Raw genomic sequence first — 25,361 nt, forward strand, 5'->3', positions numbered from 1 at the left:
AGAAACTTAATGATATTTTCAGTTTCTCTATTAGCAGGTATTTAATTTTTATTAAGCTATCAAAAAACTTACATATATAAAGTAATTTGCTAAGTTTTAAAGAATGAAGTAAAGCTAGTTTTTGCTTATAATTAGCTTCATAAAAGAGTTTGCTGGACTTCCCTGGTGGCGCAGTGGTTAAGAATCCGCCTGCCAATACAGGGGACGTGGGTTCAAGCCCTAGTCTGGGAAAGCCCCACATGCCGCGGAGCGGCTGGGCCCGTGAGCCACAACTACTGAGCCTGCGCTCTAGAGCCCGCGAGCCACAACTACTGAAGCCCATGCACCTACAGCCTGTGCTCTACAACAAAAGAAGCCACCGCAATGAGAAGCCCACATGCACTGCAATGAAGAGTAGCCCCCCTTTGCCGCAACCAGAGAAAGCCCACGCGTAGCAACAAAGACCCACTGCAGCCAATAAATAAATAAATAAATAAATAAAAGAATTTGCCACATGATTATGTGTCCATGTTTGACTTGTAACAACTATATCTTAAAAAACATGTTAATATAATCTATTAAATATCAGACATTTGTAGTAATTTCTAATGGACTTTAGCATATTATCAATACTAAGAACAGTATAAACAGTAATAGTAAAACAGAACAGCTTTGCAATAAAATCGGTAGTGAAGTAAACAGTGGCACATTTGTAAACTTACAACAGTAGTAAAGGAGCTATCAAGGACAACAAAATACATTATTTAGAATGTCTACCTAAGTACCTTGTCATTTTTACCTCCAGGTCTAGTGTTTATGTAGTCAGCATATAAAAGGATTTAAGCTTTCAAAATGTTTTTATGTAAAATGTGTTTCTAAAACCATTACTATGGTACAATTAATGAATTTTGAGAAAACCGTAACTGCCAAAAACCTTACCTGGTCCAATACAGAAAACCTTCTCAAAATCAGCACAAATACACATTTGCTTGTACAGCTGTGGAGACTGAGCCAGGTATGCATTATTTTTAAAATATGACACAGTAAATACATTGGCTCCTCCTTCACTGGCAGCTGAAATGAAAACACGTTATAATTAACTGTAAGCTTATCAACGCAAACTTCCAGTAAAAAGTTTATACTACTGATTCAAGTACTTCACTAAAACAAAACAAAAAAACCTGGAAAATCAAGAATTGCAGAGAAACCATAATCTATATATGTCTTATACCTGATTCTAAACAGTTTATATTTAGGACAGACTTACTTCTTTGGATATATATGCTCTCTTTCTGCATCAATTTCAAATCTATTAAAGCTACTCTGGAGTTGTAAAAAAATTTTTTTAAAGGAAAAAAGATGTGATATTCTTAATAATTTTCTAATTATCAATAATGTAATATTCAATTTTTAATTTATAATTAAATTATAACATACTTTTTCTTGTTATTTAAGTAAATCTAAAAAGGTTAAATGGTTAAGAATAATTAATGTAAGTTTCTCATGTAAGAATGAGAATTAATGAGATTTTCCCATCTGTAGTATTTAGTAATTTTACAATGGAGTTTATACAAAAAACAACTGCAATACCAATTAGAAAGAAACCTACATAAGGAAAGTAGTTTCTGGTGTACCTTACATTAATAAAAATACTGCTTCATGTGTTATTGCCTCATTTTATAATCATTATCACATAATGACTCCTGAAATAAGGGGATTTAGTATTACTGGTGTTAGTGATGTGTGATTGCTGCTATATAGCATAGTCTTCAAAATAGTCTCATGGCAATAAACCTCAAGGGACACTTGGGAGTCTCAAATTAAAAAACCAAAACCAAAATGAAAACCTAATATGAATCAACTTGGGGGAAAGCAATTTATTTTAAAAAACTAAGAGAAATATCTTAAAGCATACCTGAGATGATTTTAGGAGTTTGGATCTCCACAAAACCCTTGTTAATTAAAGTTTCTCGGAAAAGATGGCAGATGCCAGACTGGAAACGGAAGACTGCCTGACTAGTTGACGTCTATAAGACAATAATAAAACCTAATTAAATCAATTTGACACATTAACTGAGATGGAGTATTTTCTAATCAGGCCACCTGCCTGGAAAGTTCATAGAGAAAACAATTCATTATATGAGAGAAAAGTTAGGTTACATGACAATCAATATAAGGATATATCTTGGAATTTTTCATATTATAGAAGGAGAATGCAAATTTTTCCCTTTATTTCCAACCTCTCCAACTCTTGACTTTGCTAAACTGAGAGTCTATTAAAAAACTGGTTTGGGGTTAAATTAGATATAGTTTAGACATAATCTAAGGTGTGTAAAAGATTTCAAGTTACTTATGTATAGAATGTTTCCCAAAATGTAAAGTCAAAGTAGGGGTTAAAAAGATGAATGCTTACAAGGGCCAGACAAATAACAAATGGAATGAATGAATGGTACTTCCTGGGTGGTGCAGGGCACGGTAGAGAACAGAATGCTCAATATAGAGTACTAGCTAATTTTGCTACATGGGCCCAGTATTGATGGGTTCACCTCCAACTTTTTAAGAAAAGCAATCTAGATTTAATGCGAAAACCCTCCATTTTTCAATGATGGCAATGAATTTAAATTAAAAAAAAAATTGAGGTCAAAGAAAAATACTCTTCAGGCCAAATTCTAGAGGCACAACCAATAACTTGTGTGAGCAAATAGCAAATACAGTAGGATGTCTAAGTACTGTGGCAAAAATTATGAAAAACCTGAGGTTTCTAGGCAGTACCAAAAGGACTTGATTATTGCTAGCCTTTTCTATATACTATAAATTAAAATGGAAAAGGTAAAAGCAGACAAAAAGCAAATAATCAGGGGAAACATGAGCGTACAATAAGGGCAGAAAGGTTTTATTTAAGTAAAGGAGGATGATATGGTCAAACATTAAGAAAGAGAGATGACATTGGTTTTACTACAATGATGAAACCACTGAACTCTTTCACTTGCTACCAAACCAGAAAGGGAAACAGAAGACCTATGAGATTACTATATAAACCACCAGGGCCAACTACTTCTTTGTTATTATTATTAACTCTGTGCTCAGATCAAATTCAAAGAGTTAAGGCATTAACTACTAATCTCCACCTGGTCGTTCTAAAATGTACACATAACTTCTTTCACAATTTTGTAGTGATATTAATGGTTATGTTTTCACTTGTTGACTACCTTGTTTGAAACAGGTACTACCTGGAAGCAAGACCATTTATTAGCTTCATGTTCCTTTGTCATTTTAACATGAAGCAAGTCAGTATCTTGTGAACTATTACTCAACTGTCCTTGTTGCCTACAATTCTTTTTAGGGGAAGGGTCAGTCAGAAAGGTAAATTACTTCTTGTATTATCATATTACATACAGGCAAATGCTGATTTTTTCTATAAACCTGAGTCAGGTATGGTATCCTTGCCCACCTTGATGTCAGCACAATCATGTCACTAAATAAACAAATGAGGCATACCCTAAGATCAATGACTCTGTTGTCTAATCTTGTATCTTGGTTAACAGTAGCTCTTCCTTCCTAAAAAAAAGATGAAAAAACAGATTTTACTAATTTTTTTAAGGACACAAACAACACTCGCAGGAGCCATGTTAATTTTTAAGTAAGAATAGGTGTGTTCACGTGTGTTCATGTTATACCCCCAAATCAAAGATTCAAGATACAAGAAGTGGAGCCAGAGAGAAGTTATTGTTAAAAGCAAGAGCTAGAAAGAAGAGAAATGAGAATGAACTGAGGTTAATGCTTTTTTTCCACCTGCTGCCCCCAAACCCCTTGATTCATTATTGGGATATCAGAATAATTAACAACCGGCACCTTCATTGATCCCCGGATTTTACCTGCTAGTTGAAGAGTGAAGGAACAGATAAAAGCTGACATAGAATAGTGGTTCTCAAAGTATGTTCAGGGCACCAGTGAAGGTACCCGATACACTTTCAGGGAGTCTGGTAAGTCAAACTTATTTTTCATAATAATACCTTTTCACTCTCATTTTTTCCTGACTATACTGAGAAAGTTTCCAAAGGCTTCATGATGTGTGCTATCACAACAGAATGAATGTAGAGGCAGATATGAAAATCTAATTGTTGTGTATTGAGCCAGATATTACCAACAATGTAGACATGTGACACAATGTCACTCTTGACACTAAATTATATTTTGTTTTTGAAAATACTTTTCATAAAATGTTACTGCTGTTTTTATTATTTATATAGGAATACAGACACATAATCTAATTATATTATTTTTAATAATGTCATAAATATTAAAAATTTTGTTTTAACTTCTAATACTGTAAATATTGATAGGTATACCTACAAAAACAAAAGCTTGTGGGGTCAATTATTTTTAAGAATGTAAAGGAATCCTGAGACCAAAATGTTTGAGAATTGTTAATGTAAGAGTACGTTTAAATAAAAATGAAGCTCAAATCAATTCATAGGTACCCTTCCTACAAAAGTAGCACATCAAGTTTTCAATGTTTTGCAAACTAAACATACAGAGGAAACACATTATTTCAAAAGTGTAATTTTCACCTCTTCTCCTTCCACCTCAGGACGAACGGCATCGTCCAGCTGCAGAGGCAGGCGGGGTTCAGCTGAACTGATCACATAAATCTGAAAGTGAGAGATTACCAAAAATATCAAGAAACACACAAAACCTGTTATCTTTTGTTTAAAAAAAATCTACAGTTGACTTAACATGAGAAACAATGTTTGCATACATCTTTAACTGAAACTACTTGCTAAAATCAAAGATGGTACATGTTTTTTCACCTATAAAATGGAGATAATAATATTTCTTGTGTACATCCCTGGGTTGCTGGAATAGTCAAATGAGATAACATAGGTACAAATACTTTGTAAACTCTAAGGTGCATACCAATGTCTTAAATAAGTAATAACTGGAGTCGAGGGGTCTGGCTTAAGGCCTCTCTTTGTCACATAAAAGCTGTTGTTAGGCAAATCACTTTACCTAGCGCTTCAACAGTCTTCTGTAAAATAAGGTCTGCGGTAAGAATCAAATGGAATAATGAATAAGAAAACACTTTGCTCGTTTGAAAGAGCCATTAACAAATAAGTTATTATAATTGTTAATAGCATCTGGCCATTTCTACCACTAGGACCAAAGTCAGCTCAATTCTGCTGTACCTCTCTTTCCTTTCCTCATTCGTTTTCTAAATATCCCTCACTGCTTTCTTTTATCAAGTATGTTATAGCTCATTTCCTGCTGCTCTCCTGGTTGGGAGCTGCTGTAGAAGGTGTTCCTTTATGGTGTTAAAATCCCTAACTCACACTAACTGCACATTTTAGTGCTAAAAAGCAGTTAGGGGGATTCCCTGGTGGTGCAGCAGTTGAGAGACCGCCTGCCGATGCAGGGGACATGGGTTCGTGCCCCAGTCCGGGAAGATCCCACATGCCGCGGAGCGGCTGGGCCCGTGAGCCATGGCCGCTGAGCCTGCGCGTCCAGAGCCTGTGCTCCGCAACGGGAGAGGCCACAACAGTGAGAGGCCCGCGTACCGCAAAAAAAGAAAAAAAAAGGGGCTTCCCTGGTGGCGCAGTGGTTGAGGGTCCGCCTGCCGATGCAGGGGACACGGGTTCGTGCTCCGGTCCGGGAAGATCCCACATGCCGCGGAGCGGCTGGGCCCGTGAGCCATGGCCGCTGGGCCTGCGCGTCCGGAGCCTGTGCTCCGCAACGGGAGAGGCCACAACAGTGAGAGGCCCGCGTAAGGCAAAAAAAAAAAAAAAAAAAAAAGCAGTTAGGTTATAAAGAATGAGCTTGGGATTTTTTAGCCACTCTTAAAAAAACATGTTACCCTATTAGTTATTCCCAACTATGCCTGGAAAACCTGCTAAAGCGCAAGAGGGAAATAGACCTTATTTAGTTAATTCCAGAAAGGAAATTATATTCTTCCAGTTGGTAAATCACATTTAGCATTCAGCTCAGACACTTGAATAAAAAGTATCAGAAGGATACTCCAGTCCTCTTCATAGCATTAAAATAGAATTATCTGTCACCACCCCCTATACCCAAGTTGTCATGCTTCCCTTTGATGAGTTAACAGAAACTTGATCTCCAATGCAAAGTTGGAGAACTGGACAGCTACCTCTTTCATTTTTCTAACTACTAGAAATTCATCATCTCCTTCATTAGGTCGTGAGCACTTTCATCCCCAGAACTTCACATAGTGCTTGGCACAAAGTATATACTCAGTAACTGCTGGCTGAATAAATAAATGATAAAAGAGAGTCACTGCTTATTACAAAATTCTATTTCGTATACAATATTTTATGCTTTGTGAGATACTTTATAATTATTTTTATTCAGGCAAAATATGTGGGTAAGCTCTTTAGGCTTTATATTTAATGTTTATTAAGGTTGAACCAAACACTAGATAATTAGAATTTTTTTTTTTTCGTGGTACGCGGGCCTCTCCTGTTGCGGAGCACAGGCTCCGGACGTGCAGGCCCAGGGGCCATGGCTCATGGGCCTAGCCACTCCGCGGCATGTGGGATCTTCCTGGACTGGGGCACGAACCCGTGTCCCCTGCATCGGCAGGCAGACTCTCAACCACTGCGCCACCAGGGAAGCCCCTAATTAGAATATTTAAAAATTACATTTACTTGCTCTACTCACTAAAATCTTATTTATTCAAGTGTTGAAAAACATGTTATTCGAAGATAGGGTTTTTTGGGTTTTTTTTTTTGGTCAGCACACCTTTAGGTCAGTTTGCCTTTACTAGGTTGCAGACTTCATGGAGGGGTTAGTTTGAAATAAGACTTACACAAAGAGAACAAGGTAATTTGGCAAGTTAGGTCGGTAAAAAATGCAAGATTTTCTAAGTCTTGAAGAGTTCCGTGACAGTCAATTTCAATTAAATACAACCTTACTCCCAAATTACTGTGTATGGGTGAATCTGTCTTTCTGCATCTGTCTGTCTGTTCTATCCCATATATGTGTGCGCACTCATGCGCGCGCCTATACACACACACACACACACACAGGGGTAAGGATGGGAAAGGACTACTCTGTAAAAGAAATTCAATGATGAATATTGTAGACATAAACTGGACCTGGATCTGAGACTGCAGGTTCAAAATTGCAGGATTATTTCAATAGTATTAAATACATGCGAGTTCACTTATAAGATTTTAAAAGTCAATGATGGTAAGCATTTTTAGTTTTTATGTCTAAGAAAATGATGTGGGATAAATCTTGTATGAAAAAGTTATTGCTGGAATGTAAGTCCAATATAGTATTGTCTCTTGACTTCTTCATACTGTAAAATAGTAGAAATACAATGATTATAAGGAAATATAATGATTAAGAGTTAGTATAACTAATCAACCTTCAGAAGTACATCATTAAAAGAAAGTTCACAGCAAAATAGGTTTATAATAGTGAATAAAGCTTTTTAGATGTGTTTTATACTTTTCCATATGTGACTATGGTAGATGTACCATGTCAACAAGGCTGGGCAAGCCTGCTGGATGAGGAGAGGCCACAGGGAGATGTCCCAGAAATATCAGTGACCCCAGGCAATGTCATGTGGTGCAGATGAGCCATCCCAGATAGGCTGACCCTCATTCCCAAATTGCACAGAATCATGAGCAAATAAATGTTTTTGTTGTTTTAAGTCGCTAAGTATTGAGGTGGTTTGTTATATAACAAAAGCTAACTGAGTCAGTAATCAATTTATAAATCTCAATATTTTACATCCACTCTAATTATTAAGAACATATAGGGATTTCCCTGGTGGTACAGTGATTAAGAATCCTCCTGCCAATGCAGGGGACACGGGTTCGAGCCCTGGTCCAGGAAGATCCCACATGCTGCGGAGCAACTAAGCCCGTGTGCCACAACTACTGAGCCTGCGCTCTAGAGCCCGCAAGCCACAACTACTGAGCCCACGTGCCACAACTACTGAAGCCTGCACGCCTAGACTAGAGCCCGTGCTCCACAACAAGAGAAGCCCCCGCAATGAGAAGCCCGTGTACTGTAATGAAGAATAGCCCCCGCTCACTGCAACTAGAGAAAGCCTGTGCACAGCAACGAAGACCCAATGCAGCCAAAAATTAAAAAAGAACATATAGACTTGATGTATCTAGTGATAAGAACTAGTTCATCTATTTCTGTATACAATTTTATATTTTGAAAAAAATTACCTTTTGAACATGTAACTCTACATCTTGCTGCGTACAGCTTCCAATTTTCTGATTCACTTTTCTCACAACACCTTCCACATCTATGATGCTCTCTTTGTTAATGCTGTCGAAAGAAAAAAATGTCCAACTTTAATCATCTCATCAGAGGTGTCAGAATTCATTTGATGTTGCAACAGTAAAGCTGAATATATTAAATTCTTCTTTAACATAGTAAGCCACTTGAGATAAAGCCAGTCTCTTTAACCTATTTACAATAAGCTACTATGTAGCACACCTTGTGAGATTTCTTGAGGAGATGATTTTCCAGATTCCATAATTTAGTTACTATATATAAAATACTCTAGACATCAGGGGTAACAAGACCAGGACTGAACTGTGAAAAAGTCTTTCAATTATTATTTTATTTTATTTTTATTTTAATATTTATTTATTTTATTTGGCTGCGCCGGGTCTTAGTTGCAGCACGCAGGACCTTCATTGCCATGTGTGGGATCTAAGTTGTGGCATGTAGACTCTTAGTCGCGGCATGCATGCGGGATCTAGTTCCCTGACCGGGGAACGAACCCAGGCCCCCTGCATTGGGAGCTTCGAGTCTTAACTGCTGGACCACCAGGGAAGTCCTCAATTATTTATTAAAGAACATTTCCCTGCTTATAGTTGAAATTTACTAAGATCAGCATTTCCTATAAGGAGAAGCACTGGCTTCAGTAAATGCAATTACTGGTATGTAATGGAATTAAATAATAGAAGGTCAACTGAAAAGATTTCAAGGTAATAAGAGGACATTAGGGTGCTGCGATTAAATCCTCATTGCCTATAGTTTCTGAGTACACACTGTCATTGGATTTGTGACAGATAGCCTATTGGAATGTGTAATTCTATTTAAGAATATCTATATGAAGCTTAATATATACTAAGAATAAAATAAATGCATCTCCTGACCAGTTTAATTTTGTAACAAACTTGAATTTTGAACACCAGACACTCAAATTCTGAGATAATTATTTGTGTCATAGTACATTTGTGGAAAAGGATAAGATTTAACTTTCAGATCTTGGAGAGTGATGTCAGTATGATGGCAGCTCAATTGGCCAAAGGCAATTCCCCGTGTAAAACTATTAATTAAAACTTGCAGGGACTTCCCTGGTGGCACAGTGGTTAAGAATCCACCTGCCAACGCAGAGGACACGGGTTGGAGCCCTGGTCTGGGAAGTCCCACATGCCACGGAGCAACTAAGCCCGTGTGCCACAAATACTGAGTCTGCGTGCCACGACTAATGAAGCTCATGCACCTAGAACCTGGACTCTTCAACAAGAGAAGCCAGCGCACCGCAATGAAGACCCAATGCAGCCATAAATAAACAAACAAACAAATAAATAAATTTATTAAAAAAAAAAACTCTCAGGTGGTAACTGGAGCTGTAGAAGTGAGTTGAAAAGAGAAGGAAGGAAGAAAAATGCCAAAGTGACAACTGGGAAAGAGTGGATTTCCTGCGGCAGCTGGCATAACAGAAAGGGCAAAAATGGATTAGGAAAATCTGTCCTGGACTCCCTGTTTACCTGCTATCATAAGCCCAGTTAACTTTTGTGTTATGGTCTCATGGCTCAAGTCCCTACTTAAAATCCTGCAAGATGGATGACCAGAATCTAAACAAAGCAAAGCAACAAGATATAACTTTCCTAAGAAAAAGTCTATTCATTCTGATAAGGAACTGGGTCCTTAGTAGTTGTGGTGTGATTTGACAAGATTCCAGAAATCTAACAATACTTATTTTACACAGGAGAACACTACAATCCACTTCAACAAACATTTGGGTTGGAAAAGGATCATAATGAAGATAATAGGTGAAAAATGGTGAACTAAGACAGAAAAATTTTCACTTTGCTACACTGCCTGGAGTTCTATAACGTCTGTTACCAACTACCTTAAAAAAAAAAATCAACAGTACACATACTTCTTGCACTCTCATAATTCTTCTGCACTAGATCTATCACCTAATATCTAGCTAAAAATCTTGTGTACTGAAGAAACTCAAAATTTATTATGGTAAAAGAGGTGGTTGGTGAACTAAAATAAGACTCCTCTGAGACATGAGGGGATCAAGGGCTTCAGTTTATTGATAAAAGGGCCTTCTAATACTGGGAATCCGGGGTCATTGAATCTTTCTTCAATATGACTGCCACCTACCATTGCTTCATCTGTTTGCATGTGTAAGCTTGATACCTGAGTATATAATTCAGACCTTGTGAGAATTCTGCTGCTTATCTCACATGTTTCTATGAGGAAGGTTTTCTCTTCCTTACTAATCAGTGTATTGCTTCATGGAGTAACCTGACCTGCCCCTACTAGAGGCCCACCCTGAGACAGTCCGACTATGTCCCTGACTCACCTGGTTCTCTTACCTCACCCCCTTGGACTCCCTAGTAAGAGGAAGTTACTAGGAAGTTTTTTTCAAGCCAACTTCACGTTAAACATATCTACTCTTAAGGATTGAGCACTAAGCGAGTGTCCTTCCAAAAAGAAGCTGGAATGTGGTCAAATATACTGCCCAAGGCTAGCTGACAGTCCAATCGAAGAAAACAAAATTTTATTTTCTTCCTCTCTCAAAAGTAACCAGATGACGCCTTTTATCCAGAACCTGAAACTTGAAACTAAGACTACCTTTAGTTCATTTATTCAATATTATGTGCTAAAATACTTGATCAGCTAGACTAGAAAACTACCACTAGTTTAAACATTGTTTCCAGTACTAAACAACTCACAAAAGAACTTCTGAAAACCTGACATATTTCTAAGCTAGGGCCAAAGCTAAACTTCTGCTATCACAAATTGCTCTACTGGATAAAGAAGGAGGGATTAACTAGATACAGAAGATTCCTATAATTAATTTTTTGCCCTTCCGATCTCAGTATTTTTCCGTATTATTTCTAGCACCTATATACTATTAATAGAATAGCAGACTTAGATCTTGGTAAAATAATTTAGTTCTAATATCTCTATCTCTATATCCTCATCTATTTCTATCTATCCCTATTGTTGATGTGAATGAATTCAGAAGCAAAAAACATTAAAACAAAATTAAAAAGAGTCAAATTTATGAAAAAGGGTCAGACTAGAACTTGTTAGTTCAAACTAGTAAAAGATTATGCAGGCTTTATGTGTATATGTGTGTGTATAATTAGACTCAATTCAAGAGGTATTGGAATACTTGAATAAGCTAACTGCCAATAGAAGGATAAAATTCCACTTTGTAGAAAAAGTCTAACATGATTTTAACTGACACTGTGTGTTAAGATGGCTTAATACTATATTGTATATAGACTACAGGTTGACTGCTGCCATAAAAAGATCCTATTAAAGTCTGCTTTACATTTTGAAACTAATATGTCACTACGTCTTGTTATGTCTAACAGGCAACTAAAAGCCTTCAGTTTTTATAGATGATATGGCAGGAAATAAAAAACAAATCCATGGTGGAAGCTCCTGGGAGCTTCCTGGGAACTACTTTATAGTAGGAGAAATGGATGAAGTAAATTAAAAATATCTTTTCAAGAGCTGAGTCAGCTATTTTTATTATTACCAACACCTCCCAAAACACACTGTCACAGCGTTTTTTTTATACCTCTTTCATTTTCCAACCACCCTTTTACCCCCTGCATATAAGGAACCACTCTACAAATAAAATTAGTAGAGCCTTGACATTAAAAATGCCTTAATAAGCACAAAAGATTTTATGTCATCTATTAGGAACTGTCAACCGTTCAATTTCATTTGTTTACTTTGAACATAAACTGCCTTTAGGAAAAAAAATTGTAAAAATCTCCATTCTTTATATAAAGTAAATTATAAAAATATTTTGAGTGGGCTATCAAGTTTGTGGGCTTTTTCAATTTTTAAACAAATGATATAATGTATGAATTACTGAAGCAATTATAAAACACACAACTTGGGGTTTCCCTGGTGGCACAGTGGTTAAGAATCTGCCTGCCAATGCAGGGGACACGGGTTCGAGCCCTAGTCTGGGAAGATCCCACATGTCGCGGAGCAACTAGGCCCGTGAGCCACAACTACTGAGCCTGCGCGTCTGGAACCTGTGCTCCGCAACAAGAGAGGCCGCGACAGTGAGAGGCCTGCGCACGGCGACGAACAGTGGCCCCCGCTCGTCGCATCTAGAGAAAGCCCTCGCACAGAAACGAAGACCCAACACAGCCCAAAATAAATAAAATAAATTAAAATAAACAACATAAAAACCCCATGCAACTTGGGGAAAAAAACAAACAGTACTCGGTTATCTGAAGGAATAAAATACCATCTTTCCAACATGAGTGCCATACGGTTTACTATTTAGGGCCTCCCTAATAACCACAGGGATACTTCCGTTATCTGTAGTTCTATCAATCTTGATTGTAAGTTTTCATGTCTATATTACGTAAGAAGCAACAAACTAAAAAAAATGTGTTGGAACTATTAGAAGTAGGCACAACTGTTATATTAAGTAACAGCTGACTGCTGAAGAATATATATTAAAAAACAAAGCAAGGGCTTCCCTGGTGGCGCACTGGTTGAGAGTCCGCCTGCCGATGCAGGGGACACGGGTTCGTGCCCCGGTCCAGGAAGATCCCACATGCCGCGGAGCGGCTGGGCCCGTGAGCCATGGCCGCAGAGCCTGCGCGTCCGGAGCCTGTGCTCCGCAACGGGAGAGGCCACAACAGTGAGAGGCCCGCGTACCGCAAAAAACAAAAACAAAAACAAACAAAAAAAACAAAGCAAAACAAACAAAAACATGAAAGTGGCAAACAACACATTATAATCTAGCACAGTAATAGACATTCACAATAGTGGCCTTGTGCCATTAAGGAAAAGGAAGAATGTAAAAAAACAGGCCTCAAAGAGTCTGTTAAAGTTGTCAAAATAGTTTCAGTACTTGAAGGAAGTAAGCTTCACAGTCTAAAATAATGCACTACTGCGTACTGCCTTATTCTTTAATGTTGTATATCATTACATACACACTGCAAACCTACAGTGGGTATTATGCATTGTAAAGAGATTTAAAAAAAACAGATACACAAAATTTGACTATGAAACATTAGGGTTGATTTCTTATCAAATACAGCAGAATTTATCCATTTCTTATCAAATACAGCAGAATTTATCCAAAACTGGCCTCTTCAAATTGACTACTCAAGGTAAGGACGTAGGGGTTATAAACACATTTCAAAATCAGCACTGCCTAAAACAATCTTAAAACAACTTATCTGGAATTACTTCTTGGTTTTGTCACACAAATCAGTTTTTGGGGGGCAAATCTCACTTATACCTATTGTTTACTATCCTTCAGAAATGCTGAAGATCATGACAGAACTCTAGGTGGGAGAGAAGAAGAGACTTAAAAAAAAACCCCAAAAAACGAAATGAATGGCATCAGAGGTCCAAGAAAGTAACATGTTTCAAAAGGGAGAGAATACTTAAATATATAAACTATAGGGTTAATAGACAGACGTTAACCTCACATATAGGCTTAATAATAATAGCTATAGATAGTTAATATATCAACTATAGGGTTGAGCAGCTATCTACATTTTTGATAATCTGATTTACTTTACCAGTAAAAAAAATGGGGAGTATGCACCTCAATATGTATATATTTTATTTATTTTAAAATTATATACATGTAATACTAAATGTAAATATTAGCTTTAGGCAAATATAAACTTGGAGATTCATAATTAGCAATAATGATCCATAATTAGCAATAGCAAATCCATACTTCACAGTTTTCCTGATAATTTCTATCTAGCTAGGGGAGTAATGAAATCTTGTCAGATCTGACTGGATTATCATTAAAACACCACCACCACCACCACCACCACCACCACCACTTCATAATATGGCTGATACAAAGATCCCACACGGTAAGTGTCAGTGTTAGCATTTTCTTGTTGTGTGTATGTTTTAAGTTTTACCTTCATTCTATAGTCTCTTGATAGAAATCCTTTGTCCATTTTCTGAGGGTCAGTCTGTTATTTTAATAAATATAAATAAATATAATCCCCCCAAACCAGTTAGCCAGGCACAGTAAACTTCAATTGGCTACAATATGCAGAAAGTGAACCAGAGGGTTGGGGTACCAGTGTTAGCACCTTTGTGTTACTGGAATCCTGCAGTCTTCCTTCAGAGACCTTACATGCTATAAGTGACATGTGACCTTCTGAAATGCAATCCAAGTGATAGGCCCAGTGTTTATCTATAAATTAACTATTAGAAAAACTCAAAATTTTTCTTACACTTTCAGATCAAAAAGGAAGGAAGGAAAGGAAAGAAACAAGTTTAATTATTTTCTTTCCTTCAGTGGGTAATCTTGAGCAAATCACACTTTGGAGAACACTGGGATAGGGCATAAGAATCACAATGACTGAGAAAAGGCTGTTGGTGAGGGTAGCTGCTGATTTATAGGTGAAAAGGAATTTAACAGTATGGGCTCTAGTCAAAGAGGTCACCATCTTGCATACAAATGGTGGAGAAATAGATCTGGGAAAGAAGTACTTCATCTATTTTTTTGTCACTGGGTCCCAGTGGGAGGTTCTGACTCTGACAAGTCCTCTTGGAGAACAAAGAATAATCACCCCCAATTCACACTACCCCTCACCAGTGAGGGATGGAAAATGGCAAGGTTTGCTCTTTTATATATATATATATATATATATATATATTTTTTTTTTAAGAAGATGTTGGGGGTAGGAGTTTATTAATTAATTAATTAATTTTTGCTGTGTTGGGTCTTCATTTCTGTGCGAGGGCTTTCTCTAGTTGTGGCAAGCAGGCGCCACTCTTCATCGCGGTGTGCGGGTCTCTCTTGTTGTGGAGCACAGGCTCCAGACGTGCAGGCTCAGTAGTTGTGGCTCACGGGCCTAGTTGCTCTGCGGCATGTGGGATCCTCCCAGACCAGGGCTCGAACCCGTGTCCTCTGCATTAGCAGGCAGATTCTCAGCCACTGCGCCACCAGGGAAGCCCCTGCTCTTATATCTTTAAGTTATTTTTTAAACAGTGTTTTCTAAACATTATTTCAAAAACTTATTTTTTTATTGTAAAAGAATATACTTTTCTATTGTTAACAATTCCAATGTTAAATAACATGTAAATTTTAAATTTTAAGTTCCCCGTCATATACCCAACCCCTTCTTCCTATAATTACTGTTTACTATACTCCTCCACATTTTTTTTCATTTGCAAAAAATATGGAATGCATCATAAATTTTGTGTCATTCTTCTACATTAGTTTTGTTCATGTTCTCCATATTTAAGGTTGAAGAAGCAGTTTTATTTTTACAGCTCAAATGAAACTGATCTTAATATATACAAATACTTAAAGTATTATTATTCCCATGTCACTCTGGCAGTTTCCTTTTATGTTCCAGTTCCTGTGTGAAGGTAGGTGCCACTAACAATTTATAGTTGAAAAAACAGAGACTCTGAAAGGTCAAGTAATTAGCCCGAGATCACACAGCTAGTAAGATCATGTACTGAATACTGCACTCGACAGTTCTGTTACAGACTTACAAATTAGCACCAAATTTTAAATACTCCAGAATGCAACATCAGCTCACTTTGAAATAATGCATTCTCATTTTTAGAAGCTCATGAGCTGCCAGATTCCTTTATAGCTTATGTGAAAGAAACTGAAAATAACAGGCCCTTCACAAATAGTTTTCAAAATGCCCAAGAATCATACTGCCTTCTCCGGTAACGCTGATGTATCTTGATGTTCTGTTGTTGCCAGCCTCAACATATATACATCAGAATCTTTGTATAAAAGAGAACAAAGTTAATACTTAAAGTTATATTTAGCTTAGAAGAATTAATCCCATAAACTAGGAATTTTTTTTTTTTTTAAACTAGGAACTTTTGACACCAGATTTTAGACCTACTTTTTTTTTTTTTTTTTTTTTTTTTTGAGGTACACAGGCCTCTCACTGTTGTGTCCTCTCCCGTTGAGGAGCACAGGCTCCGGACGCGCAGGTTCAGCTGCCATGGTTCACGGGCCTAGCCACTCCGTGGCATGTGGGATCTTCCCGGACCGGGGCACGAACCCGTGTCCCCTGCATCGGCAGGCGGACTCTCAACCACTGCGCCACCAGGGAAGCCCTAGACCTACTTTTAAAGCACATATTTATCAAAGTTTTCAATACAAATGTTGAACTGGACAGGGCCAATATAGGAGTTCTGTTTCTGATCCAATAGATAAGTACCTCATTCCAACAAAGAGGTATAAACTATCTAGGTACAGTTGTTCAAAGAGCTGCAATCCAGAACACTATAATAACCTCGCCTATGTTCACCAACTTATCCACATGATGCTCAAGGGGTACCCAAATGCTCACCACCCTCTGGGCCTCAACTGTGGATGATATATACATATACTTCCATCATAGGACCTGTAACATGCCTCAGCATGCAGTTGTTTGTTTATTTTTGTCCTGTCCCCAAATTAAGTTCCTTATGTGATATAGAGAGTCACTGAATACCCGAGCCTAGCAGAGTGTCTAGACTGGAACAGGTGCTAATAAAAGTTTTCTAAATCAATGAACCTTCTTCTGAGAATTATTTTGATATTTACAGTTCTAAAAATTAACATACAAACTGAAAATTTAACCTACCAAGTAAGTAAAATAGTTATTTTCAGGTGAAAGATCTAGAAAGGAAAGAAAATAAACTTGTATGTAGCTAGGTGACTCATTAGAGAATGAGAAATATACTTGTGACTCACAAGCTACCAATAAATAACCTAACCACAATGACTAATATGAAGAAAAAGAAAATAAAATACATACATATACAAATTATAGCCTGAGTAAGCCTTTTATTCAGAATCCGAACATCGCTATGCTAGGGGTGGGAGGTGTTACATAAGCATGAAGAGCAAAATTCAGTTTTTAACACCTGCTCTTCAAATGAACTGTAGCCTTTTACAACACTTTAATTTTAAACTTAAAAACCTGCGTTTACATTCACTATAGTGAATACAGTTTACATTCACTATAGTCCTTAATAGCAGTCAATACAAAAAGGCCTACAGGGCCACCTTTAAAAAAACTTGTCTTGGGCTTCCCTGGTGGCACAGTGGTTGAGAGTCCGCCTGCCAATGCAGGGGACACAGGTTCGTGCCCCGGTCCGGGAAGATCCCACATGCCGCAGAGTGAGTAGGCCCGTGAGCCATGGCTGCTGAGCCTGCGCATCCGGAGCCTGTGCTCCGCAACGGGAGAGGCCACAACAGTGAGAGGCCTGTGTACCGCAAAAAAAAACCAACACTTGTCTTTTCAAGGCTCAACCATAACTAACACAAACTACTCTGCTCATTATTTTTAAATGGCACTAAATAAACAATAATTTTAAAAGGAAAAAAGGGATGACTTCTTGCCTCAGCTCAAACACCAGCTACTAAACATTAGAACACTAATGTCAACGTAAGATGGGGATCCAGAAACACTGGCCTGGATAGGTATCCCATCTTCCTGCTTCCAGACAAATTTCATTTAAAGACCTCAAACCATTTCAGATACACAATTAAGAATCCGTTCTTAAAGATCTCTAGGGAATGAGATGTGCCAACCTTCCCATGTAACTCATTTAGTTGTTTCATTTCTGTATGCATTTAACCATGAGAAAATTGATCTTTCCAACAAACTGATTACAATAATGTGTTGAAGAGTCCTGTGGCACTTAAATCCAATTAGTGAGTCAACTTTTCGGATTAGTATTTTGATGAATTGGATATTCCTAGGAAAGATAATTTGGGGAAAATTGACCCCATATTAAGCTTTAATGTAGCTCTTAAGTAAAATACTAAAAAGCTAGAAACTGCTAGTGGTACAATCTAGTCAGTAAGGGAAAGATAAACACCTCAGATTTAATATCTAAAGTAAATGCTAAGATAGTTATCTATTTAAGATATTAAAAGTGACCTCACAGTTTGCCTCTTAAATGATTAGGAAACCCCAGCTGGAACTATCTGATTTGATATTTTTAATAGTGGAGTCCTTGCTTTTTTCCACCTGGTATATGGCCAGAGGGAATAGAGTTAAATGTAGGGCCTCATGGAATTAACATATAAATACCATCATTTCTCCCACTTTTTTGTGTAGGAGTTCACATGTTTTAAATGTCCAGTCTCTTTGGGTTGCCCTTCAAGACGGAAATACCTTGAGAATAAATAAACAGTCCTTAGGCACTCCCCTAGCACTAAAGATAATTACAAGCATTTAATATAAAAAAAGATCTAAGACAGTGTGAAAATTAAATGAGGATTAGAAATGGCCTTTTCCTCATGAACGTATTTCTAGCTATGCTGTTTTCTAAACCAAAGATTCTAGCATAATGGTTAGTTGGCTTACTAAGTAAACTGCTAGCCTCCCAAAGTGAATGTGTTACTAAATATTCATTTGAATTATCTCATGTTTCACTGATCCTCAAATTTCTAAAGTAAGATAAAAACATCTATAAGTAAGAATTTTTGCTTTACTTAATAAGTAATAGAAGCCACTAGGCATTTATATGTTGCTGTTCATATGCTGTTTTTAATCATAATAGAAGGCTGATAATATATTAAGCAATGAAACTCACAGAATTTTCCAAATTTTTATTTTCTTATTATAATTATACTCAGAAACTAAGGGATAAAGAGGAATGAGATCCTGAAAAGTTCAGTGAAACAATGAAAAGAGGTGGCCTATAAACCTCTATTTTCATTACAAAAGTGGAATATATTCTACTGGGCCCAGCTGAGGAATAAAAATCAACTGTTCTGCCACAAATACACAATACACTCTTTAAGCTTGGTGTCAGATTATGGGATCAAGAGTATATGGGGCAGGGAGTTAGTAGGGCATCTGCAGGGCAAAAGAAACAAAGAGACAGAGAACAGTGGATGAGGATGCAGTGAGAGTAGTTGTAGGAATGGAACTGGCGTTGTGTGAAGTCAAAAGGGACAGAAAAAATTAGGAGAAAATGGGGAGATTGATAAAAAAAACTACAAGTCTTGATGAGGTCCAACAGAAGATTAGGAGGCATTAGAGGTAGAAAGGTGGAAATTATGGTTAGAGAGAATGGCTACTGGAGTTTAAAATGAAATTCTAAGGGGCAAAATCCAAGCTGTGGCCACAGGAGTGAGCTGTCAAAGTGAAGCAATGGTGAAGACAGGGGAGGAAAAAGTAAGGAATTTTAAGGCCAACTTGTTCCATATAGTCACTTGAGAACATTTAGAATGAGAGGATTACTCGGAATAGGAGGAGCAGAATCCTATCAGCCAGAAAAATAAAATGGTTTCAGTAAAACAACCTATTTCAATCTTTGGGCTTTTCATGAACTCAAAAGGTTGGAACTTCTCTCCAATTTACTCAACATAGTAAGCAAGTTTAGGAGATACTACAACTGTCTATCCAAATCCCTCTCCCCTTCTTCATTGCTAACAGAACCCCACCCCTGTTCAGTATCCACACTTTCCCTGGCCAAGTGCTCTAAGGGAAGGTGAGCCCATCCAGCTCCAGAGAGTGAGTTGTGTTTAGTCCCAGCCCATCCTGGGAATTTTCTCCAGATTGATGGTGTCTTTTCCACAGAATTTCTAAAACTAGAAACTCTGAAGTCATTTTCCACCTCTTTCTTTTCCTCACCTCCACACATAAGCAGTCAGCAAACAGATAAGACTCTTATATTTGGACCCACTCACTGCGCAAGCATCATTATCTCTTTTAAGAGTATAAGTTTTGCTTTAACACTTGTTTTGAAAATGTGAATTAATTCCAACACAATTGATATATTAGGTATCAATCTGAGCATAATGAGAATTTTGTGTTTGCCTATACCAGATTTCACCTGTGAGAAACACTAGGTCAATGCAGACAACTGTACTCAGGTGAACTTAGCCACACAGGAATACATAAAACACACACACCTCAAACATCTACCTGGGTTACAAGCCACACCCATCCTCATCTGGGGTCCCACTTTCCTTCCAATTTCAGACAGCCTTCCTTGTACCACTTGATAATAATTTCCAAGCTGCAACTCTTCTGATACCCACTTCCACTCAGAAACAGTATGTCTTTGTAAAGATAAAGTGAGAGATTTATTGTATTCATGTATTTCTCCACCATTCAATATGTATAAAACTATTCTATGTTTTTAATAAAATTAGGTTCTTTTTATAAAACTATGTCGCTGATGAAGGTTGTTTTTGTTTTTGGCTGCACCGGGATCTTAGTTCCCCGACCAGGGATCAAACCCATGTCACCTGAATTGGGAGCGCAGAGTCTTAACCACTGGACCGCCAGGTAAGTCCCTGAAGTTTTTGACTGTTGTGCTATTTACCTATTTTCTGCATAAACCTTAAGGTTTTTATTTCATACTTTTGCATAGCACAGTATTTTTTTAGGAATGCATTTATTACAATAACAGAACTGACTGAATATTAGCACCACTCTACAAAAAGTTAACCCAAAAGGACACCCATACCTCAATGTCTAAGATCTCCTCCTTTGCTGACAACAGAGCAATTCTAGCAGACAGAAGTTTAGTTTGTACAAGTGTGTTACAAAGAGCGTGATATGTTAAGGAACAGCATCAGTTATCCATACAGCCAAGCTCTTTCATGTCCTTCCTGAGTCCAGAATCTTGGTAAAGGATAAATTCCTATTTTAAATTCTGAGTGTGGTCTTATTTCCACATCACTTGCATACACCACACAGCTGCTTTGTTGACTGACTTTGTGTTTTACTTCTCACAGCAAGAGTGATAAGAATATGTATAAGATGCGTTGTGTGGCAGTGCTGATGATGATAAGGAAAAGGCAACAGATTAAGCAAAAGAAGATGTAAATTTGCCTAGTGAGTTTTAGGTTTCATATTTATAATTATAGCTATCAAATATTTTTATATTAAAATTATTCAAGAAAAATAACTGTCTTTGCAAACATGAAACTCTCTACTTTCTAACTACCTTCCCTCCACCCCACTGTTTTTATTGCATGCTTTTTAACAATGGGGTGATTCCTTAGGAAGGCAACTACTGCTTTATGCTAGAGGAGACAAGCTCATTAGCATTACTGATGGTTAGAAAAACATTTCATTCTTTCTTTGGAACTGTTTTTAGCATCAATTTATGACAAAACAAAAATCTTTTTTTATTACTTTATAATCAGCTATACTTTTTAAAACCAAAATTATTATCTTTCACCAGTTTTCGTTCTCAATAACTTGGGGACAGTATTTAAAAGTCATTATCACCCTCAAGAAAAAAAATAGCTATCTACTCCTTGAGGATATATACCAGAATAAACTGCACACTCTAGAAAAGATACTTTTGAGGCAAAAAGCAACAGGGTTTCCCTTTCCCAGTCACCAACGTATTTCAATGACATTAAGGTTGTATTCTAAGTGAGCTACATATAATGTGGAGGGCTTTGAACTAATATCCTTATATAATCTTAGAGAGACAAGATGACACAGAAGCATGAGCCTAGAGTCAAAGAGACCTTAGTATTTTAAGTATCAACGTTCTTATCTGTAAAAAATGAATAGACAAGAAAAAAAAAAAAAGACAAAATGGTATCCACACCTCACAGTACTGCTATGAGGACCAAGGGGGAAAATGCAAGTGTGGCACTCTGCAGCTCCATACTTAGTATACAGTAATAGTTAGCTATTATTGCTGCTACTGTTATAATCAAATCTGTTATTTCCCCTGTACATGACATAGGGAAGCTACTGGTGACCACTGCACTGAACCTTTACTGGGGTGCACCCCCTAAATATAAAAATTCATGGTAGATACTGGAAAGCTTGGCAAGATAAAGTAAGGGCAATCATCATACTAAATTTTAATTGTAGATTAAGTTTCTTAAATATTAAAAATAATATTTCACATGCAATAAAAGTCCAAGTGTAGGTGTGTATGGGGGAGCTTTTTTCCATGGCCTTTCATTTAAAAAATATAAGGCACCTGCTACAGGGGTCACTGAAGAGTACTCCATCATAATTTATATAATCTACTCAATATACACAAGATAATGATGGAAGGTTAGCAGCATACGCTTTGTATGAATAGTGGTTTTTACCTTTTATTTTACATTGTTTTAGGCACCACAGTTTTAAGCCCTTCAAAGTGCTTTCTTATACTAGATTGTCACAATAAATGCCTAAAATATGTAAGAAATCCTATTCTATATTGATATATGCTGACTGTTATTATTAATAGTACAGATAAACTTGAGAGCTGGTGAAAGCTAGGTGATGACCAAAATTATAATTTTAGGTGGTCAATAGCTCATATATTTCAAAATGATTTCCACTTGATTCTTATTTACCCCCTTCTCCTCTCCCCCTCAAAAATGAATAATGGTGAAAAAGACATATTCTAAGCTTTTCTTTCTCATATTTACATATTCTAATAGCAACAAAAACTATTAAAATTTAAACACTTACAGAAACTTGAGTATTAAAGGTTTTCAGCAAAACTGGCAACAAATTTATTAGCTTTCTGGTTATCAGCAATAATTTGTTGAATCTTACTGTACTCAATGAGAAATGTGCTCCCTAGATCTACATAGCTACCCATATTCAAATTAATAATTTTAAAATCCTAGGCAAGGTATAATAAAAGATTAGTTGAAAAGAGGACAGGCTATAAAGTTGCTACATACTAGTTTTTCAAGTAACGTACCAACATAAAGTGCTTTGATGATATAAACTAACAATTCATTGAGGCAAAGAACTCAAAATGCCCAAACATGAGAAACCATATATTTGCCAGTTAAATCAAAACAGCACCCAAAAAACATCAATTGTGTAAATATTTTTTGAAATAATAAACCACCTTTTCACAATAAAAATCTGTATTCCAATTCCAAGACAGGCACAGACTTGGTTTATATGTCAAGTAACTTCTTTCAATTACAGTGAATTAGTGCCACACCCAATCTCAGACTTTAATATTTCCCAGGCAAGTAGAAATAAAAATGGTCAAAGAAGGGTCTTAGCTGTAAAGAATGAAGTAAGACTAACGTACAGTAAACAAATTATGAAGTCATGTGCCTAGTCAGTGAGGAGCCGAGTCTCTGGGCCACTCTTACACTCCATTGCCCATTGGCACGTTGTAGAAATTAAAGGTTTAAATCATCCTAGTAGTTCTATGATGACTTATTTTGTGAACTCAGTTTTCTTCACAAAAACCCCAAGAATTTTAAGGTCAAAATAAGCTTGGTAAGAATTAAGCACAACTAAATATGGCATAGATCAGTGGCCTCTCTTGGCAATATCAGGGACCCTCAGTAAACACTTAAATTAGTTTTATCATGTTACTTAAATACCTACAAGTATAAAACTAGTAGAAATAAATGCCTTATGGTTATAGCCCTTAACTTGAAATCAAAGCGAATTTTTACAGTCTTTTTTTTTTTTCTGGGCCATGCTGCTCAGCTTGTGGGATCTTAGTCCCCAGACCAGGGGTTGAACCCGGGCCCATGGCAGTGAAAGTGTGGAGTCCTAACCAATGGACAGCCAGGGAACTCTCCTCAAACCGAATTTTTTTTTTTTTTTTTTTGCGGTACGCGGGCCTCTCACTGCTGTGGCCTCTCCCGTTGCGGAGCACAGGCTCTGGACGTGCAGGCTCAGCGGCCATGGCTCACGGGCCCAGCCGCTCAGCGGCATGTGGGATCTTCCCGGACCGGGGCACGAACCCATGTCCCCTGCATCGGCAGGCAGACTCTCAACCACTGCGCCACCAGGGAAGACCCTCTCAAAGCGAATTTTTAAAGAAAATTGAAACAAATATTAAAAACAACAAAATTCAAATTAACAATATTAATTTAAGGTTTGTTAAAACTAAATTGCTGACATCTGGTTTACTATATAAAGCTGTAGCCTCATATCCAGTTCTAGATTTAATTTTCTGTATTTTTATTTTAATACTAGTAATATGAAGAATGCTTGTTCATAATTCCATAAAACATTAACTTTGAAGTTGACTCAGGATAATTAGGCCTCATAATTAACCAAAGTTCTGCAAAGAGCAACCAAGAATGACAATTTAAATAAAATATCAGTTGATAATTTTATAAAACTATCTTATTCCAGTGAAAGTTAATAATGTAGTATTGTTAATTGAAATTTGAATCAAATGGGTATCTAATCTGATAAATACTAGAACTGGAAATAGAAACATTTTTCCTTGTATGGAAACTATTGTACTATTAGTTATATGCTGCCCCTATACAGATGAAAATAGGATTCAATAAATATGCTTGAGTGGCACAGGCTTTTAAAGTTCATAATACTTCTTAACTACCAAGTACCACCTAGTAACCCAACTTGTCAGCATGTCACTATTCAAACTACAGTGAAATCTTCATTTGTACAGAACATGGATATCATCGGCTTCAGTTGGCATGAACACAACTTACACAGCAGTTCTCTGCTGTAAGTTAGCCTATAAAATGACATGGCATAGTATCCTTATGTAACTTTAAGATAATCACCAAAATGTACACTAAAATTTAAAAAAATATAGGAAACTTCCAATCTCCCAAGAACACATTTGTGGACCCCAGAGAAATGAAAAGAGAAACCAATCAGTGAGGATCATGAAGAACATGGGCTTAATAAGCTAAGTGACAAAGAATGAGGATTTAATGAATAAAACTAAAGCCTTTAAAGTAAGAAGTAAAATTAGAAAAGAGGTCATTGTAGACAGGGAGAGACTGTCCAAGTATGGACTTTTTAGGAAAAGGATTTTGAAGGATGAAGAAAAAAACCAACACGTTTTTCCTAAAAGTTCTGAAAGTTCTTTAGAATTTATATTACAATTTCACTTGATTTATTATTATTTATAAATAGAGCAGGTAATTTTCAAAGTAAAATTTTTCTGTTCTTGATCTTCTTCTTTAAAAATTGGTACTTTGAATATAAGATCATACTACTGCCTTTCTATCAGAAAGGACGTGTGCTTTAGACTTGTTACCAAGGAAGATCAGGATTTCTGAACTACCCTAGAAGTACAGCAAAATCACATAAAGACAAGCTGACTGACATACCAGGAGCAATAAATCATGTTCCTAAGAAAATTATCTTATCAACCAGCCACAAAAATTAAAAACTTGGGCTTCCCTGGTGGCGCAGTGGTTGGGAGTCCGCCTG

The 25,361-nt window shown here is 37.0% G+C and overlaps 1 protein-coding gene across 1 annotated transcript in view; it reads right to left on the bottom strand.

The window, feature by feature from the left end:
* Positions 1-25,361, bottom strand: part of DARS1 (aspartyl-tRNA synthetase 1) — a gene marked incomplete at its 5' end in the record, with an annotated part of 68,243 nt that overhangs the window by 22,270 nt on the left and 20,612 nt on the right. The window contains 5 exons of the mRNA XM_079710397.1: positions 919-1,053; positions 1,895-2,006; positions 3,478-3,537; positions 4,551-4,631; positions 8,181-8,283. Of these exons, the coding sequence (XP_079566523.1) occupies positions 919-1,053; positions 1,895-2,006; positions 3,478-3,537; positions 4,551-4,631; positions 8,181-8,283 (491 nt within the window). The remainder of the gene's footprint in view (positions 1-918; positions 1,054-1,894; positions 2,007-3,477; positions 3,538-4,550; positions 4,632-8,180; positions 8,284-25,361) is intronic.

This window comes from Hyperoodon ampullatus (assembly GCF_949752795.1).
Source record: "Hyperoodon ampullatus genome assembly, chromosome: 8".
Classification (NCBI taxonomy): domain Eukaryota; kingdom Metazoa; phylum Chordata; class Mammalia; order Artiodactyla; family Ziphiidae; genus Hyperoodon; species Hyperoodon ampullatus.